At 41.1% G+C, this 21,131-nt stretch overlaps 1 protein-coding gene across 6 annotated transcripts in view; it reads right to left on the minus strand.

The window, feature by feature from the left end:
• The window catches only part of mbnl3 (muscleblind-like splicing regulator 3), a 39,958-nt gene that overhangs the window by 1,867 nt on the left and 16,960 nt on the right, over positions 1-21,131 (minus strand). For 4 of the 6 annotated variants that reach the window (XM_054791709.1, XM_054791705.1, XM_054791707.1 and 1 more), the window contains exons 3-7: positions 17,414-17,578; positions 15,259-15,462; positions 14,920-15,159; positions 12,597-12,756; positions 6,464-6,579 (exon numbers count right to left, since the gene is read on the minus strand). In XM_054791709.1, coding sequence (XP_054647684.1) covers positions 6,464-6,579; positions 12,597-12,756; positions 14,920-15,159; positions 15,259-15,462; positions 17,414-17,578 — 885 coding nt within the window. Of the gene's footprint in view, positions 1-6,432; positions 6,580-10,041; positions 10,137-12,596; positions 12,757-14,919; positions 15,160-15,258; positions 15,463-17,413; positions 17,579-21,131 lie in introns of those variants that run through there. The other 2 variants (XM_054791711.1, XM_054791710.1) reach the window with 2 other exon arrangements.

The following is a 21,131-nucleotide window of genomic DNA, read 5'->3' on the forward strand; positions in this document are numbered from 1 at the left end:
ATAACTGGTGCACTGTATTCCAGCACACGCTCCAAGCAGCCGGTGTGACGCCATGGAAGTCTCTGGCAAACCTTTTGCACTTTTCAAACGCCGTAAGGTTTGTTGTGTGCTCGATGGGTCCTCCTTCACGGAGTATTTGGTACAACTAGCATGCCGAATGTCTTCCTCGGAGCGTGAACGTTTGTTTACAAGTGAGCTCAGCTGAGGTTACAAAAGGCCGCTAACATCACAGGCAGGAGAAAAAAAGAGCGCTTGATTTGCTCACGCGCACACTACAGGTAATCTTGTTTTTTTTCCAATTGTTGGTTATCGGTGTTACCTATAATGTTATCGGATAAAAAGTCGTAATATGAGATTAAAAAGTCAAAATTACAAGATAAAGTCATAATCATGAGATAGCAAAGTTATAATTATGACATTAAAAAGTCATAATTATGAGATAAAAACTCAAAATTGTGACATAAAAAGTCATAATTAGGGGATAAAAAATTGAAATTATGAGATTAAAAGTCAAAACTACGAGATAAAAATTCATAATTATGAGATCAAAAGTCTAACTTACGAGATAAAGTCATAATTATGAGTTAGGAAAGTCATAATTATGACAAACAATGTCACGATGATGAGAGTATGAGAAAAAAAGGAGCGCTTGGTTTGCACACCTGCACAGTACGGGTAATTGTGCCTCATTTGAGTGTTTGTTTTTTTTATCTGAGCTATTTTTAATGTTCTTGGATAAAAAGTCATAATTATAAAATAAAAAGTCAAAATTACAATATTAGGAGATTGGAAAGTCAAAATTACAAGATAAAGTCATAATTATGAGATAAAAAGTTGAAATAATTAAATAAAAAGTCATAATTATGAAATACAAAGTCACATTTATGATAAAAAGTTGAAATGATGAGATAGTGATAATTATGAGATATCAAAGACGTAACTATGAGATAAAAAGTCAGAATTATGAGATAAGAAGTCAAAATTATGAAATAAAAAGTCATAATTCTGATCAAAAATTGAAACGACGAGACAGTCATAATTATGAGATAGCAAAGTCATAATTATGAGATAAAAAGTTAAAACTGCGAGATAAAATGTCATAATTATGAGATAAGAAGTCGAAATTATGAGATAAAATGTCCAAATTCTGAGATAAAACGTCATGATGATGAGAGTATGAGAAAAAGGGAGCGTTTGATTTGCTCACCTGCACAGTACGGGTAATCTCGCCCCGCTGGAGCGTTTAAAAAAAAAAGATCGGTTATCAGATTTAGCGGTACGACGTCACAATTTCCTCATATTGACCCGATAATTATCGTGCACCCCTAATTTGGATGGAATATTTCTTAGTCCTATTTTGGATTGGATTGTTTGACATCAAAAACAAATGGCCTCTTTCACTAAAAAAAGAAAAAAACATTTCTAAGCAAACGTAAAGAAATCTGAAGCTTGATAGCGACGATCCACTGCTTTGACATTCTAAGCAAGTCTTTTATCTCCATTTATTTCAAATAACCTTGGGGTGTTATGCCGTAGTTCTTTATATACATAAGTGCAAACAAGGTGAACGTCACACATTCGTATAGACACCCCTCCCCCGAGCGAGGATGGACATCATCCAGCACAGCTGGGCACTAAGAGATTTCTGGACTGACATGGGAGCAAAAACACAAAGACAGCTGGCTCGCATCAGTCCAAAAGACCCCCTTTTTTAACCTCCCTGATGGGTGTTTGCTTTACAAGCCAAAATGTGTTTTATTCCAAAACAACGACAACAATAACAACCCCCCCCCCCCCCACACCAAACCAAAGAAATAAACTCCCATCATTCAAGAAGTCCTCACCACAAACTAATTACATCAACATTCCCTTTTTTTAATAAGTTAGCGATGCGCCATTCACCAGGACAATAGAAAGGTAGCCATGTTGTCACTCTGTTGCCATAGCAACTGTTACCATAAACAATGACTCCATCTATCCTTGTGTACGAATGTATAGTCGATATCACACGTTTTTGTTTGGACACAAAGGATTGACTTGGTGTAAATATGTTCATGCCGTCAAATAAGGATGAATACATGTCGTTATCATGATGCTATACACCGCACTCTAGCTAGTGCGCCTTTTTTTGTCTGAATAAGCTGTCCGCGTACAGTGGAACCTCGCTCAGCGTCCCAAACGCATGCCACAGTTTTGCGCGTATTCTCTCCGCTTAGGGTATCCAACTGTGTTCTTAAAGAAAAAGGGCACTTTTGGGGAATTTTGCTGATCATCCACAAGCCTAATGTGAGTCTCTGTTTTCTGTGTGTTCTAAAGATATTAAAAAAACAACTCAAATTAATTAGCTAATTAATGCACGCAATGGGACACACCTATTCCGCCTATTAAAACACCTCCAACAAGGTTTTCTGGTTTTCTATCCATGCTGTGAGCATGTACTAACAGGTATGTAATACTTACAGTATTTTTGGCCTATTTGGTCATAATGGGATACACCTATTTCAACTGCAAAGCCCACTAAAAAGGTCCAACAATACAACACAATATTAGTCAATGTTATTTTTGTTGTGAATTGTTTGCACCTGGTTTCCGGTGTCACCCGCAAGTGTTTTCAATGTGAATTGCTAGCAAAACATGGAAAACAGTGTTGTCACTCGTCTTTCCAGCCTATCTTGCAGTCGATCTGCCAGTTTCAGGAAGTAAATGCGTATGTTTTGACTAGATCTATTCTGGGAATGTTAGAATAACAGAATGGGGGTTTCACGCCAGGGCTAAACAAGCAGCAGTCGCCGCTCGCTGGTCTTTTATTTTGCATCGGTCTGTGTCACTTACTGACAGTCAAAAAAAAAAAACACACTCGAGGCTATTTTTTGTGTGTGTCTGTTATATCCTAGTTATCACAACACAATATCAGTGAATGTTATCATTGTGTTATTGTTGTGAATATGTCACCTTCTTGGCTTGGCTGTGAGTTTTCCTACTGTTTTTTTGGTGTCATGAGCACTTAAAATGTTCATTTATCCCTTTCACTCATCATTCTTATGCATTTTGAATTGTTTTCTGCATGTCAAACCGGATTCCGGATCAGCTGGACTCCTTACGGGCAAAACTGAGTCGGTTAGCATCCGTTTTGGCTAGAGTCGACACGAGCCGAGGTTCCACTGTGCTCAATAACTTGCAAACATCTCATACACACACAATTTGTGATTGAGTGAAAAAAACGACTGAAAACAAGGAAAAAAAGGGGAAACAAGTTACAAATATTTCTCTTGTGCCGGCCTCGGTAACACTCTTTTGTGTGTCCAAGTTGAAATGCCACCGGCAGGCACAGTTTACTGATCAAGTATTGCGTGTTTTTTGTATCCAGCAGACATGAGCAGTAAAGCAAAGGCATTAATGACAGTGAAGGGCAGAGGAGACCAAGGCTAAACTTTTTTCTTGGCTGGCTGGACAAAGCTTATTATTTCTGATAGGAAAAGAAAGATTTCGACAAAGTACATTTGCCTGCACATTCAATGCATCCAAGACTTAGCTTAGTACACTTCCTTAGAGTTGTGGTAAAAATAATAGGCCGTGATGTGTGATTTTGTTGGGGCACTTTGGGTATATAAGTACTTTTGAAGGCAGGGCTATGCCTGGTATTGCATGTATTTGACCTGCTCCACCCTGTCTATGCAAATCTATGCAACAATTTTACGTCTGAAACACAGTAGCAGCATAGTACCTAACATAGATATACATATCATCTTTAAAGGGGCACATTTAAACTTAGTAGCTTCGGATACATTCACACAACTGTAACATTACTGTTTAAAAGCGTTAAATGTTTTATTGTTTTTATATGTGTTGTTTTTATATGTTTTATTGTTTTTATTTTAACTAGGGATGCACGATATCTTTTTTTCAAAGCGATGCCGATAACTCTCTGCTTCTCAAGACCGATATGATACCGATAACGGAGTTGTACCTACTTTTTTACGTTCAAATTTAACTAGGTTGTGCACACAGAAGGACCGCCAAATTTGGATGTGACCAACTGTACCTGTTGATTTGTCCTAATCAAATGTCATGACATTAACACTACCACATCACTACCATCTACCTGCTGTGGCCCAGCAAGGTGCACTGTATTAGGGCACGCGCTCCGAGCAGCCGATGTGACGCCACGGAGTTCTCTGGCAAACCTTTTGCTCTTTTCAAAGTGGCTGATAAGGTTTTTTGTGTGCTCTATGGTTTTCCCTCCCCTTCATCGGGGAGCATTTGGTACTAAGTTCTTCCTCTTAAGGTGAATGTTTGTTTCCAAGTGAGCTCAGGGGAAGTTGGGACAGGCATCACAGGTAACGTCACAGGCAGGAGAAAAAAAGAGCGCTTGATTTGCTCACCTCGCCTCATTTAGCATTTTTTTTTTAAATTATCGGTTATCAGAGCTATTAATGTTATCAATATTTATTGGTATGACGTCATATCGTGCACCCCTACGACTAACAATAAGAAGAACATATGTCCGACTAATAGTGCAATGCACCAAATGAAACATCCATCACCTGCAAAGTGGTCTAAAGCGTGTGGAAGCACGTTTGACTTTGGACAAAAGTCACCTCTGCAGAGTCTCTAAAGCTGTGAGGTGAAATGCAAATGTCCCATCTAACCAACCAGTAACTTCAACCGGTGTTTAATTGCCAGCGTTGTCCTACCTCATGACATCGACTTTTCAACATCTGCGGCCGCTGCATTTCTGCATTTAGAGTCTGGCGACTTTGAAACACGCACTACCGTAACTACACAAGTCATAGATGTGAAAGTCCAAGTTGAGTCCTGAGTCATTGATGCCAAAGTCAGAGTCGGTCCTGAGTAATTTATGTCAACGTCTGAGTCAAGTCCTGAGTCACTGATGTCAAAGTCTGAGTCGAGTCCCAAGTCATTGATGTGAAAGTCCAACTTCAGTCCCAAGTCATTGATGTGAAAGTCCGAGTCGAGTCCCGAGTCACTGATGTCAAGGTCCAAGCCGAGTCCTGAGTCATTGATGTCAAAGTCAGAGTCGAGTCCCGAGTCAGTGATGTCAAAGTCCAAGTCGGATCCCGAGTCATTGATGTGAATATCTGATTCAAGTCCCGAGTCATTGATTTCAAAGTCCAAGTCGAGTCCTGAGTCACTGATGTGAAAGTCTGAGTCGAGTCCCAAGTCATTTACTCTAATTTGCAAGTCTTTAATGATGGCAGGATGGCTGGGTTGGTGGATAGTTAGATACTTTTTCATCTCAGAGAGAAATTCAAGTCATGTCAAGTCAAGTCCAAAGTCAGCAAAATTGCGACTCGAATCTGACTCGAGTCCAAGTCATGTGACTCCAGTTCGATCTTTGCGCCCTCCACCCAGTCGCTGTCGTGTCTTTGGGCAAGACACTTCACCCACCTTGCCTCCAGGGCTGCCCACGCCGGTGCATGAAAGGGAAGGAATGTTTGGTGGTGGTCGGAGAGGCCGGAGGCACGAATTAGCAGCCACGTTTGCGTCAGGCTACCTCAGGGCAGCTGTGTCTACAGATGTAGGTTACCGCAACAAGTGTGTGAATGAATGAATAATGGGTTCACTTCATTGCCTTGAAAAGCGCTATATAAAATCAAACCCATTATTATTATTATTATTATTAATAATATAGCGAGGGAGCCATAATCACGCCGCCAAATTGCAAGGGACGACTGTACTTGATGTATTGCATCAATGATGTCAGGATTTTTGCCGGAAAAATAATGGTAAAAGGGAAAAACTGAAAACTGGAATTTGGACAAAAAATAACACGGTATTTGGGAAAAATAGGGACCCAAAATGGTGTTTTTTTAAATAGTAAGTATTAAATAGTTGTATTTGTGTACTTAATGTTGCTGTCATCCTTGCGGTGACACGACCCCATTTATTTACATGACTTATCTATGACCTAATTTGTTTGGATTTTGTGGACTGACAACGAAAATGCCACACTTTTACTTCCATTTGTGGACTTTTTATGCTGACATTGAGGTCTCCTCTGCAGCTGAGCGCGTAAAACAAAGAAAGGCACAAACAATGTAAGACAGAGCAAAGGTGAAAAGTGAAAGGTTACGTCTGTAAACACGTCATGATAGTGAAGCACGTCTGTTTGCCATTCAACTGGTCTCCTTTTTCCCCCCAGAATCTGCTTCTGACTTTGGAACAGTCAAAGGTCAAAGGTTGGGCTGCCTTATGAGATGAGTCCAACCCATAAAGGGCGTTTAGTCTTCTCCTTGTGTTTCTTCATTTCTGTTGGCGTGCACGTCACGTCTGCACTTTTAAGGTGTTGGTATGTATGGCTGTAAAAACACGGTGGCTCTAGAGCGCCGCCCCCCGCCCCCCACCCCAGAAAGCATCGCGTGCTCACATTACCGCCCAGGCCGGTGAGGCACACGTTTTGACACGTTCGCCTCGCTTAACTGGCGTGTCGGGAAAGGCTTACTGAATTTAGCGCCACCGGAGCCGCCATCAGCAGTTTGGGGACGGGGCAGAGGTGGGGTTCCATGGGAACGCACTGCAGCTCCACTGGATCAGGAGTCAGAAGCTCAGAAGGTTCTACTGGAAGACAGAGGAGGAGATTTTAACTGAAACATCCAACATGTCATGTGGCCCATCGTCGTAGCAATGCTACACAAACAAAGTTCAAATCATATTAGTGCTTTTTTTTCCCTCACTGTTTACCAGGGGTGTCCAAAGTGTGGCCCGGTTGCCATTTTCGGCCCGCAGATTGTTTTTTATTGGCTCCTCGGCATATTCTAAAACAACAATTAATTTATTACTAACATTCAATCCCAGCCATTTTTCAAAACACAACCCCTTCAGTGGGGCCCATTTTAGACCATTTTGACCCATCTTTCGAGGCACACAGAATATTGTGTTGTACGACTGTGTAAACATGGAACCTACCAAAAGAAAGATTAGACTACACTCCTGTCTTTCATCAGAAAAAAAGGTTCTTTCTACCTTTTTCTGTTCTGTAGTAATCAGCAGTAGAACAAAGGTAACTTTTAGGAAAATATCAGTTCCTGACTAGAAAAGGGAGAAAAACAGCTTTTTGTGAAAGCATAACTTTCACTTGGACAGAAATGTTTTTTGCTTTTGTGACGGCTCAAATATGTAAACAACTATACCACAACAAAAACAATTCACTTCCACTTTCCTGTCATGTGTGACTGGTCCCTGTCGAGCTTTTATCAAATGCACTTCTGCCACCTTGTGGCCATTTTTATGGCTTAAAATTGCTCTGACGTGAAATGCATTAGTGGAGAGTTGCATCATCACCTCGTTTTGCCTCTTGTGCAAAAAAAACGTGAAAGACGTACAAATAAATGTCTGGGATTGGGCATTCGGGATTATAAAAACACATAAATACGTTTTAGGGATTGAATGAGTTAATGAGAACTATTATGAGATATTACACTACTTTGCTTTGTCACCTATAGCAGGGGTCCCCAAGCACCAGGCCGCGGGAAACTTTCATAACTACATCAAATTTTATGTAAATGGATATACATTTTGCAAACATGGGCCATTATTTTCTTCAAAAAATAATATACAGTTAGAAATCCCACAGGTTTTCATTTTTATGTTGTTGTTGCGAGTGAGCGGTCCTTGAACGCACCATCTAACTTTCTCCCACTTTGATAGACTACTGTATTTTTCCCTTTTTTCTTTCATCTCATATTTGCTCCCAAATGCCGATACCATGTGGGAATGCATAAAGGTAAGATTTGATGACCATTATTGAGTGCTAATGTGAATATTTGTCCGGTCCACCACCTCAAGTTAATTCATGCTAGCACATGCTAACCTGCTATGACTCACATCAAACAGTGACGCTACAAAATTAAGATAATACACTATTGGGAATAAATTCTAAAAATTTAATGGAACAAATAGAATTTAAATCAGGGGTGTCCAAAGTGCAGCCCAGGGGGCCATTTGCAGCCCGCGGCTGTTTTTTTACCGGCCCTCGGCACAATAAAAAAAAAAAAACTAAACAAAGAAAACAAAAAAAAGGAAAAAATAAGCAGTAATTTTACAAGAATAAAGAAGCAAGTTGTAACATAAGAAAAAGTCATAATTTTACGAGAATAACATCGTAATATTTTGCGGAAAAATATGTCATTTTCATTTTCAAACTACAAATACGGTTGTCATTTTTTGAAAATTAGGTTGCGGAAAATGTTCAAATGTTATTAGAATAAAGTCAAAATATTTTATGAATAAAGTCATAATTACCAGAAGAAAATTTCACACAAAGGAAGCTGAAATTGTTGGAAAATTTTAAAAAGACAAACAACATTAGAAATGGAAAGAAAACAAAAAAAATTCAACGAAAACCAAAACAAACAAGAAAAATAGAAAAAGAGCAGTAATTTTACGAGATTAAATTAGAAATATTGGAATAACGTCCTAATATTGATGTAAGAAAATTGTAACATTATGGCAAAAAAATGTACGAGCATAACGCTGTAATACCGTGAGGAAAAAATAAATACATTTTTGGGAAAATGTTGGCAAAAAGTTGTGATACTACAGGAATAAAGTCACAGTTTTACAAAAAAAGAAGAGAGTTGAAATAGAGAAAAGGTCATTGAGAAAACGTAATAGTCTGCCTATTACACACAGCCTTTAGAGAAAAAGTGCATGTTTTTTGGAGTTTTGCCCATCATTCACAATCCTTACGTGAGACATGAACACACGTGTTTCTATTGTCTGTGCCTTCTAAAGATATAAAAACAGATAAAAAAGAGGTTTAAAACAAGGTTTTCTGGTTTTCTATCCACGCTCTGAGCATGTAGTAACAGGTGCATTCATGATAACGTGTAATACTTCCAGTATTTTGGGAACTTCCTTCCTGGGTGAATTGATTTCACATAGCAACATAGAAAGGAACGCTACATCTAGCGACAAAAACAAAGACACAGCGGCAGTGGCAGTGGCGGCAGCTCCAATATGTGGCGTTACCTTTCGCTAGTGCAGGGGTCACTAACGTTTTCTCTTGCGAGAGCTACTTTTAGAAAAAGAAAATGGCCACGAGATTACTCATTTTTGTAGAAATGATTTTCATACCTTATTTAAACCCAAACAGATCAAATATGCTTGTTTTACCAAAACATTCACAAAATGCTGGTATCCACAACTCACATTTTATGTTTCAGAATGCATTTCTTTCTAGTGTTCTCACATTATTAACTGAAAACTTGAATGAAAAGCAGGCTTGCGAGCACCTCATGTGGTCGTGGGGGCTACCTGGTGCCCTCGGGCACCACGTTGGTGACCCCTGCGCTAGTAGCTAGTTGCTAGCCGGCGTGGGGTGGTGAGGTGTCACTACGCCAGTAACGTAATTCTTGGGCGTAACAATGTTAATAACAATGTCGCTGTTGCTTGGTTAATATGCGGGGCCCATTATGGAATGGGAACATTCTTGGCCCCCTCTTTTTATCTGTTTTTATATGTTTAGAGCACACAGAAAAGAGAAAGACATAAGTGGTTGATGAGCAAAAAAAGTGCAGTTTTCCTTCAAGTTTAAGTAACTTGTTAGCATATCTACATGGGTTGGGTTACAAAATGTAAAATTTCAAAGTGGTTCCTGTATCCATTGATTTTAATGTATGCGACCCTCGCTGAGAAATTCGGACACCCATGATTTAAGTTATAAATGTAGTGCAGTGTTTGTGACAGTGTTTAGGCCAGCAGAGACGCTGATTGCACACCATTTAGCATCTTTAATGCGCAACATGCATCAAAGTGGCCCCGCATCCAGTTTGTCTGTACGCGGCCCTCGGTGGAAAAATGTGGACACCCCTATTGCATACACACCCACTACAAGGAGAGAGAGTGAAGGAGTCGGCGATGTGGGCTCAAAATGACACAAAGATTGAAAGTCTATGGAGATATCCTGCTCATTTGCTGACATGTGCAATGGGCCGACAAGTGCAGAAAGATGAAACGTGACCACACACACGCTACATGACAATGGAAGAAGTCTACAGAGCTCAATTGAAAAGTGCAAACCTGGTCGGAGGCGGCGGATTCGGCAAAAGGAACATTGGTGACTGCGGTCGAGGCCGACGGAACGGTGGAGGTGGCGGCACCGTGCATCATGGGGACTTTTATTCAGGCGGGTCAGACAAAAGACAAGAGGACGAGGATGCGGGGAGGGGGATAGGGAGGGGGACAGGAATGATATGGTTACCATGGCAACGGCACAGGTCAAGTGATATCGGCAGGATGGGATTGTACGAGTACCACGGCACATGCAAATACAAGTCAAAGACAAAGAAAGGCACTTTTCAATGAACACTGAAGGTGGAAGTAACACCACATACGTATGTGTCGCCACAAACAACCAAACACGTCACACATACAATGTGCTCAGACTGCAATATCTGACAATTGTATTCAAAAATGGACATGAGCATGGGGAAAGCGAATGATCAATCAACAAACATTGCACGTTAAATAAACAATCACTTAGGCTAAACAACTCACACAGCATGTTTTTCAATTGAATGCCCCGTGTTATTACTCGTATCGTTGTGTAATAAATAACACAAACCTGCACGCAAACTAACAACATAGTGTCTAAGTCGGTAATTACTGTTTCAGACTTTGGTAGTACAGTCGTCTTTCGCTACATAGCGGTTCCATTGCTTTATCACAAAGTAGCAGCCTATTATTAGATTATTCTCGGCCTAAATTAAGCATTTTCAAGCATACAAATGGCTAAATGAGCTAAAATCCAAATGCAAGGCAGAAGAAGAATTGTAATTGTGAATGTAGTATTCTACATCGGCCGCTAGGTGTCAGTGTTTGGTGAGACAAGGGCCACACGTGATCACAACAGGCACAATAATAATACCACAATACTCAGAACAATTTCAGATGCAAGACACCTTCTTTTTCAAACCGATACCGATAACTTTCTGCTTCTCAAGACTGGTATGCTGCCGATAACTTGTTTATACCTTCTTTTTTTATTTAGATTTAACAGTAACTTGTGCACATCTGGAAGTAAGAAGGACCGGAACAAATTAGGATTTGACCAAGTGTACCTGTTGATTTGTGCTGGGTGTGCTGCATTCAGGCACACGCTCCGAGCAGCCGGTATGACGCCACAAAGGTCTCTGACAAACCTTTTGTGCTTTTCAAACTCTACGGCGCTGGACCAAATGCTCCCTCATCATGGAGCATTTGGTACAACTAGCATGCCAAATGTCTTCCTCGGACAGTGAATATTTGTTTACAAGTGAGCTCAGGGGAAGTTACATCACAGGCAGGGTGAAAAAGGAGCACCTGATTTGCTCACCCACACAGTACAGGTAATCTTGCCTCGTTGGAGCATTTTTTTAAATTGCCGGTTTTAACGTTATCGAATTTGTCATCGGTATGACGTCAAAATTCCCTCATATCATTATCGGTCCAATAGTTATCGTGTACCCCTAATAATAATAATAATAATACCACCGGCTACTGTTGGGGCCATAACCCACAACAAGATAAAACTCGACATCACTTCCTGTCTTCTACACATCTGTCCGCCCGCCATTACGGTCCGCTACAGAACACATTTACTGTGACACACATGAGCAGGAGTTTCATTTACGTCTTAAATGGCTTATTTAGTCTTATTGTGTCTACTATATTGGCTAATACGAGTGTAAAGCCATTTAAAGCCGCCATAACAATACACTGATGAGTCAATAGCCACCTCTGTCCAGAAAGAAAGGAACAGCTAATATGTAAGTCTATGTTATCTTATTTATGCCTAATATGTCCTATTTTCTCTGACTGTATCTTCTATATTGGCTAATAGAAGAGTAAAGGTGACTATAGGGGTGTTGTTTCATGTCTAGAGGGCTCTAATAATGTTCAAAAGCATATTTAGAAGAACGTAAACAGTTCTACGCCATACCTACTGTATGAAAATATGCTATTTATCAATATTGAATCCTACTTCACTGAAATTCACTTATCGCGGTCGAGTCTGGAGCCAGTTAACCACGAAAACGAGGGACGACTGTACGACAGAAAACTCTTGCATCCTCCTCGCACGTACCCTTTAATGACATCCTGGTAGTTTCCCGTTTGCGTGTGTCGTTTCTGCTCTCACACGATTGATCTTGGACAATCATTCATGCGGTCGAGTGCTGCCGAGGTCGCGCAATTTGGAATAAACTCAAAATGTGCGAAAAAAGGTACGAGAGAAATGATGAGCATCAAAGGACTAATTCTTGGGGGTGTGCTTTGCTTATTCTTTTGTTTTTTTTTGCTGAACTTATTCCAAAAACATAGATGGACTTCCACAAGGGGCCGTTAAGAGAAGAAGAACGTGAAAAGGGTGTTGATACTGACTTGCAGAGTGGACATATTGTCTTTATATTTGACAGTGGTTAGCTTCTTATTACCCTTGCATGACAGCTAAATAAAGGTAGATATGGTCCTTCTATTATTTCCTCTGGGATTGTTGCAAAAAACAAACAAATCGTAGGTCTACCAGTGTCCCGTCGTAGACACGTAGATGTTCCACAGTAGAAGATGGACAGCAGCGTGTTACTGCAGACACTCACCAGTGGGGATGAAGGTCGGCTGCTGGAGCTGCATGCTAGCTAGGGCCTGCTGGTAGTGAAACATGTTGGGGTTGAAGACAGTGGCGGTGGAGGCGGCACCGTTGCTCTTCTCCATCATGGGCCTCTTTGGTAGCGACTGCACGCCTCCTGGTGGCAGACCCTGACCACATGGATGGAGAGATGTTGGCACTGTTAACCAGAAAACTTCACTTGACCGCATGCTGATATAAAACATGAGGGTTCTCAGCATAAAACATATTGGTAATCATGTTTTGATTGAAAAGTACTCCCTACCAATAAACAAACTTCAACTTATTAATGAGGTGAAAAATGGGTTTGGGCATGCTTGATGCCGGTGTTTCCAGGAGTGGGAATGTTCTAGGTAGTGAAGATGGCTTCACGGAGGGCATCCACTGTCTGGAACTGATGTCCATTTTTGTAAAACCATCCCCAAATGTTGGATTTAGATGAGGGGAACACGCAGGATGGTCCAAAAGAGTGAGCTTATTCCTCTGGAAGAAGTCCTTTGTGAGGTGCAGCATTGTCCTGTTGAACAAGCCAGTCATTACCACACAGACGAGGGCCTTCAATCATGAGGGATGCCCCCTGAAACATTGCCATATAGCCGGATGCCATTTGACGCCCCTGCACAACCTGAAGCTCTGTTGTTCCACTGAAGGATCGTGATGGCGCCCCCTCCACTGTGCCATGTGGGAAACATCTCAGTAATGTTGGAAGCCATCAGGACCGTCAACGGAGAATAAAACTTTGTTCCACATTTAAATGTCCCATGTTTGTTGCTCTCCTGTAAATTCCAAACATGCTTTTTTCTTCTTAAAAGCCTTCTCTGGCAGATGCCGTCTGATGGTTATTGGACTGCACTGGGCACCAGTAACAACCTTCATTTGGGCCGAGGATGGTCTTGCATCTTGACGGACAGCCAATGGGATACTCCAGCTCATTTTTGGGGAGCTTACCACTTGACTTTTTTGTTCCATGAGCCTCAGGATGTTTGAAGAAGTTTGAAATGACTGTCTTCCTGCGTCCAACCTCAGCAGCAGTGTCGTGCTGTAAGAGGTTTTGCTTATGCAGCTCAACAATCCCACCGCCTTCAAAGAGAGAAAGCTGCTTTGCCTTTGCCATCAAGAGATGATGACAGTGTGAACACCTGACACTACATCACATTCAATCCACATTTTGCCAACATTTTGCCTTTTAAAGGCTGTGCTCTTCAACTTTTAATGAACAGCATATTTCACTTTAATGCTTACATTTTGTCTCACTCCCATCCATCCATCCATCCATCCATCCATCCATCCATCCATCCTTCCATCCATCCATCCATCCATCCATCCATTTTCTATGCCGCCTATTCCAATTGGGGTCACGGGGGCATGCTGGAGCCTATCCCAGCTGACTTCGGGCGAGAGGCGGGGAACACCCGGGACTGGTCGCCAGCCAATTGCAGGGCACATATAGACAAACAACCATTCATGCTCACGTTCATATGTTTCTTCCATTTCTTCTTTTTGCATTTTGAAGCTCTACTTAGAAGCTCCTTAAGAAACAACAGTGTAAAATGTACATTCTTGCCATTTTTCAACATTTTCATCAGGAGTGCATAGTGTGTTGTTACTCTTCAGACCAGTTTTGTTGACAAAACCGTAGCTGTTTCTGTGTATCGCCACAAGAGGACACTGCAGCGTGCAAGATGAGTTCATGTGACGTCAGCAGCCCAGAGGTCAAATGAAAAATGTCTGGTGGGATTATTGGTGTGTTTTTGTATCTATTTTTTATACAGGGTGCGCAATAAGCTTCCATTTGCCAATATACAGTATAAAGTATATATTTTTTTGTTTCCGATACCCTAGAAGATGCGTTTGATGTTTGATCTCTATCGTTGGGGGCACCTAAAGGCCATGGTGTACCAGGTGAAGATACGACACAAATCATCTCAAGGAACGTATCACCAACGGCGCTACAAGCATGTGCTAACGCAAGTTCATCAACAGCGGAAAACATGAATATGTGTTTTCCAGGCAATGATAATCATATAGAGCACGTTATATCAATAAAAAATGCTTGTCCAACATGAATGATTATTTTTCTTACGTATGGAAAGTTATGTGCCCAAGCTGTATGTCAACCTATTCATGATGGACACATTTTTCCTCTGATCACCTAGAGTGTCTAGATCACCTATAGATAAAACTCCACATATTATGTCATAACAAACTTTCAACATACAGAAAAATGCTAAAAATCACACAAAGGGTGCTTGTTTCTCTGGATGATGATGGCTGTTGTGTTACATTGCACGTACCAAGGCTGCAGTTGCTGTGTTTTGTCCAGCTTGGTGCTGCCCAGCCTTGATCCTGGCCTGCAGGTGAGTGGGAGGGTGGAAGTACTTGCACTTATCTCTGCTGCAGCGGCCCTTGATGTAATCCATGCAAACAATGACCGAGTTCTCGTTGCAGTCCACCATGCCAGCCTCCAGGGGATGAGCGTACCGACAGTCGCTCTCTCCCCTCGTGCAGTTCCCACGCTGGAATTCTCGACAAACCTGGCAAGCCAGTGGGAGCGGTGATCAGCGTTTACCTTTCACCGCACAGGAGAAGGAAAAAAAAGAGAGAAAAAAACGCAAACAAACCCTCTCGCATACCTCCAGCTTGTCTGTGCGCCCGTGTTTCTGTGTGGCGGTGCCGTTGCCCACGGAGGCAAGGCCAGTGGGACTTCCAGGGACCAGCAGGGGAGTAGTGGGCAGCAGCTCCGGCATCAAGCCCATGCCTGGGCCCATGTGGCTTAGGTACGGACTGAATGCCATACTGGGACTCGTTGCCAGGGTGGGTGTCAATGGGAACGATGTCTGAGGGTTTCAAAAAAAGGCGACCATCAGATAATCTGCTGATCAGATAACCTGATGTCCAATATGCATTTAAAAAGCAGAAATTACAATGTGGGTGTTGTTACTCCTGATTATATTATGTGGTGTAGAGTACGGCAAATGTTCTAATTATAGCTGGGGGGTTTATGTACCTAAATAGCATTCATTCCGGGGTGTCTAAACTTTTTCCGGCGGGAGCCACATTATGAAAAGTATGCAAATTTTCCACTTTGATATTTTGTAAAAAAATGCATCTCAGCTTTGTGATATATGTGAAAAAATGTATTCATTTTTGCTTTGTTTTTTTATGTTTCCTAAAATTTCAACTTCCTTCTTAAATAATCTTCTGAAACTTTCTTTTCATAATATTACGATTTTATTCCCAAAATATTATAACTTTTTCCCCAACCTAATTTTCCAAAAATTACCATTTTATTTTGTTGAGCTTGTTTCTCATTATATTACAGCTTTAAAAAAAACTATTTTTTCTTTAATATTTCAACTACAAAAATATAAGAAAAATTGTTTCCATAATATTTCCATTTCATTCTCATAAAATTGCAAAAAAATCTAAAATATGCTTTTTTTCCTCAATATTTTGAGTTTATTCTAGTAAAATTGCAGCGTTTTTTTTTTCTCCACTTGTGCTGTTGCTGTTTTTTTTATTTTCCAACTATTTCAACTTTATTCTTGCAAATATTCCTCTCATAATTATGACTTTATTCCCATAATATTATCATTTTTCCCCCCAACTTAATTTTCCAAAACTGACAACTATATTTGGCGTTGTTTGTTTCTTGTAATATTGTTTTACAAAAATATCGTATTTTTTCTTTAATATTTAAACTAATATAATTACATTATTTTTCCTCTTAATATTGTGACTAAATCCTCATAAAATGTAGACCTTTTTTTCAATACGACAATTTTCTCTTAATATTTTCACTTTATTAAATTACAGCTGGGTTTTTTCCCATTTCTGCTGTTGTTGTTTTTTAAATTTTCCAACTATTTCTTCTTGTAAATTTTCTTCTCGTAATTCTGATTTTATTCCCATATTGACTTTATTCCCATGATGTTATAATTTTTTTTTACGTAATTCTCCAAAAATAACAACTTTATTTTGTTTTGTTTGTTTATTTTACAATTAAAAACAACAGCATATTTTTTCTTTAATATTTCAACTTTATGCTACTAAAATGACTAAAATGTTATTTTTAACGTAATTTTAACGTCATTCTCGTAAATTTCAACTTTTTTGTGACATTATGTTTTTCTGTTAATATTTTGACTTTACTCTTGCAAAATTCCTCCAGATTTTTTTCCATTTTTTGCTGTTGTTGATGTTTCTTTAAGTCTTTTCGTTAAAGTACATTTTTAGAATGCGCCGTGGCCCAACAAAAAAAAAGAAAAACAGCCGCAATCCACAAATGGCCTCCCGGCCGGGAGAGAGGTTATTATTTCCTAAATTTGAAACGTATATTATATCCAACAACTTCATTTTTCTACTTTGATATTAATTTTAGGCATGACAACGAGGACAATTAAATGTGTCTCTCTCTACGACCGCGTGATAACACCACAGCAGCAACAGAACCAATGTTGTAATAGCAGTAAGGCGCAAACTGCTCAGCCATATTAATACCACTGATGGGTTCAGTGTGAACAACAGTATGGAAGGTGGAACATGCATGGGTTTCCCACCAACAGCTGAGTAGCAAAAAAAACATTTTCAAGCACATGCAGAGGTAAATAAAGCTGCCGGATGCCGACCCCCCATGATACTTCTAATGCAGCTACTGCCGTTTAATAAATGCCATGTTTTTTGAGCCACGTGTCATTAGGTGGAATGACCACAGAGGTAATTCATGTGGACATGATGAGCATCACTTCATGGTGCTGAATGCGTGCTTTTTTAAAATTGGCTACTCACAATGGGCTGCAGCTGTGCTCCGGGCAGCATGAACTGCATCTGTTGAGCCAACATGGCTGCCGCCGCCTTCTGCTGGATCAGGTTATTCCTGCCGTTAATCTCCAGCTGGGTTTTTAGGTGTGGAGGCGGGTGCAGGTATTTGCAGTTCTCTCGTGTGCAGCGGCCCTGAAGAACAGAAGAGAACAGGTCGTGACTTTGGATAGAAGGACCAAAGAATCAACACTATCGTTGCTAAACGCCTCAATTTGTTAGTTAAATATTAGGGATACCGATACTGATACTTTTCTCAAGACAGATATGATTCCGATAACCGATAATCCTCATCAAATATCATGATATTAGCACTACCACATCACTACGATCAGGAGAACCAGAGTATCAAGCGGTGTGGCCCAGCAAGGCGAACTGTATTCGGGGACACGCTCCGGTGTGACGCCACAAAGGTCTCTGGCAAACCTTTAACCTTTTCAGGTGGCTGATAAAGTTTTTTGTGTGCTCAGTGGGTTTTTTTCCCCTTATCGCGGAGCATTTGGTACAACTAGCACATGTAAAGTAAATACAGTCAAACTTGTCTATAGCGGTCACTAGAGAGAGACTGCAAAAGTGGTTGCTATATACAGGTGGCCTCTATAGACAGGGAGGCGTCCAGTTTGATTGTTGACCACTAGAGGAAAAAAAAGGAAAAAAAAGGGGGGGGGGGATTTTTTATGTTGACCAGTAGAGGGCACTGTGGGACTGCGGAGAAAAGTTGTACAGCACTACTAGGCTTGTTATTATCCACGACCCACAGAACAAAGCTGTGCTAGTAATGTCTTACGCTTGTTTTTAATATTTCACCTTTTATACGGCAGAGTGTCATTAAGAGCTATCGCCCTATAGCACTCACTTCTATTGTAATGAAGTGCTTTGAAAGGATAGTCATGACCCACATCAAAAAGAGCATCCCGGCAACTGTGGACCCTCTACAGTTTGCATATAGCCACAACCGGTCCACGGATGATGCAGTCAACACTGCCATCCACACAGCCCTTTCTCACCTACAGGGCCAGGACACATATGTCAGAATGCTATTTATAGACTATAGCTCTGCTTTTAATAGTCAGCCCCCACAAACTCACAAATAAGCTCCTCACACTTGGCCTGTCACCCTCCCTCTGTAACTGGGTGTTTAACTTTCTCACAGGCAGGCCCCAGTCAGTCAGAGTCCACAATCGCACATCCAGCTCAAGAATTGTGAGCACTGGGACCCCACAGGGGTGTGTGCTGAGTCCACTCCTCTACACGCTCTTCACCTACGATTGCGTGGCCTCCCAGAACAACACCAGCATCATTAAATTTGCGGATGACACTACAGTCATCGGACTGATCACTGGTGGTGTTGAAACATCATACAGAAGAGAGGTGGCGGACCTCATAGCTTGGTGTCGTGATAACAATCTCCTTCTCAATACAGATAAGACTAAAGAGATGATCATCGACCCAAGAACAAGGGAAAAGGAGCCGCATAGACCCCTGTTTATTGATGAGACTGAGGTGGAGAGGGTGAAAACCTTCAAGTTCCTTGGCACACACATCAGCGAGGACCTCACCTGGTCTCACAACACCCAACAAATTCTGAAGAAGTCCCAAAGGAGACTGTACTTCCTGAGAAGACTGAGGAAATTTGGCATGTCCACCACAATCCTGAGTTGCTTCTACAGATGCACTATGGAAAGTGTCCTTACCGCCTCCATCACTGTTTGGTACGGTAACTGTACAACACGTGATAGGAAGGCACTCCAGCGGGTGATCAAGACCTCACAGAACATTGTTGGGGCAGCCCTCCCCTCACTGCAAGACATTTATAAAACTAGAGTCCTACGCAGAACACACAACCTCATCAAGGACAGCACACATCCACAACACTCATTATTCACACTCCTACCGTCAGGCAGACGCTACAGGAGTTTGAAGTCCAGGACCACAAAGGCTGGCAAACAGCTTTTACCCAAAGGCCATCAGGCTTCTCAATGAAGCACTCAGACACGCCGCACGCAACACACACTCATAGCACTTTATTTATTTTTTTTATTTATTTACTTATTTATTTGTATATTTATTTGTATTAATGTCTCTTCTTTTTGTTGTTGCTTAATTTATTGGTATATATGTTTATGTTTCTTATGTTCTTATTCTTATTCTTTCTTGTGTTTTCTTTCTTTTCTTGGGAGAAAGAACAGAATAAGATTTTCATTGCATAGTATAACTGCTGTTTTACCATGCACATGACAATAAAACTCTCTTGAATCTCTTGAATCTTGAATTACAGCTTTAGTTCATCAGGAAGTGACGGGAAGTGCCGGTGGGCGTCCCGAGCAGGAGAGCTAGGCTCAGTGCTAGCTGTGAGTTTGGAGAGAGTTGGGAAGTGTGTTTATGTTGGCGTGGATGTAAAGTCCTGCAGTGTTCTCCGCTGTTAATAAAGCCATTAAAGTGCATCGGCGACGTGAGTCTCTCCTTCCCCACAACGAGCGGCATTACAGTATTGACCAGTGCACACCAGGAAATAAACGGTGTCATTTCTTACAGGCATTGCCTGGACAGCTATGTAGTGGGGCTTGTTTAACCTTTGCCTTGTGGGCAAGCAGGAAGGAGAGACGATGCTGAGAGATGTGTGTGTGTTCTGAGCTGCTGTCTGGTGGCCGCGTTCAATAAATAAAGTTGGCAGAAGCAACAGGAGAAGTTTCCTTCTTTGCTTCGGAGCTGAATAACACTGACATGTTAACAGACTAGTAGCGAACGGAAAAGAAGACGGCTTTGTTTGTGTCGAATACAGAAGATGAGGACTTTGATGGATTTGTGGATGAGGATTGATCAAAAATAACGTGAGTACATTCTAAAATACTTCAATTAAGTACAACCCAACTCAGTTTTGCTCCCGCTGCTTTTTAAAAACATATGCTAGCATGGTTTTAGCGTGCAGGCAGTATTGTATTGTATTGTAGCGTCGCTGGGAGCACGTCCTGTTCCCAGCATACTTTGCGGTAATGTTTTGGTGCAAATGCTCTTAAAGTTACATGTTTGACCAGGAAGTAGTAAGCTCAAAAGAAGACGGCTTTTTTATGTGGAACAACTGACAGTTTGTGTGGATCTTGTGAATGATTGTGACTGAGCTAGGACTCAGTAATTAAAGTCTACACACGACGGCTTCATTGATTGAAAAACTAAACTTTTTCGTGCATGAAGCTTCTACTTGAGTTGGTAATTTGGCCGCTATATGCAGTCAGATATTGACCAAGGGAGACAAAATGGGTGGCCGCTGGCCGCGTTGGTTTGGTTTGGTTTGGTTTGGTTTAGTTTATTTGAACATGAAGGTTACAATGGAATACATCTCATGAGTCATTTTTTTTTCACAGTTCTACATGTCCAAAAGGAGTAGGAAGAAGCAAAGCTTATTTAATCCTACCCCCCTTCCAATCTACATCTTGTACAGTACATGTTGTTCACTTCCTGCATTCCATGTCATGTTTTCAGTTGGACAGGTGACTGCTATACACAGGGTCTATAACATGTAAATTTGCTGCGGGGGATTTTTCAGTGGCCGCTATAGGCAGGTGGCCGTTCTATATAGCTGGCCGCTAAGACAGGTTTGACTGTATGTTTGTTCACAAGTGAGCTCAGGGGGAGTTACGACAGGCCGTTAACGTCACAGGCAGGAGAAAAAAGGAGCACTTGATTTGCT

The sequence above is a fragment of the Dunckerocampus dactyliophorus genome, chromosome 11 (assembly GCF_027744805.1).
Source record: "Dunckerocampus dactyliophorus isolate RoL2022-P2 chromosome 11, RoL_Ddac_1.1, whole genome shotgun sequence".
Lineage (NCBI taxonomy): Eukaryota > Metazoa > Chordata > Actinopteri > Syngnathiformes > Syngnathidae > Dunckerocampus > Dunckerocampus dactyliophorus.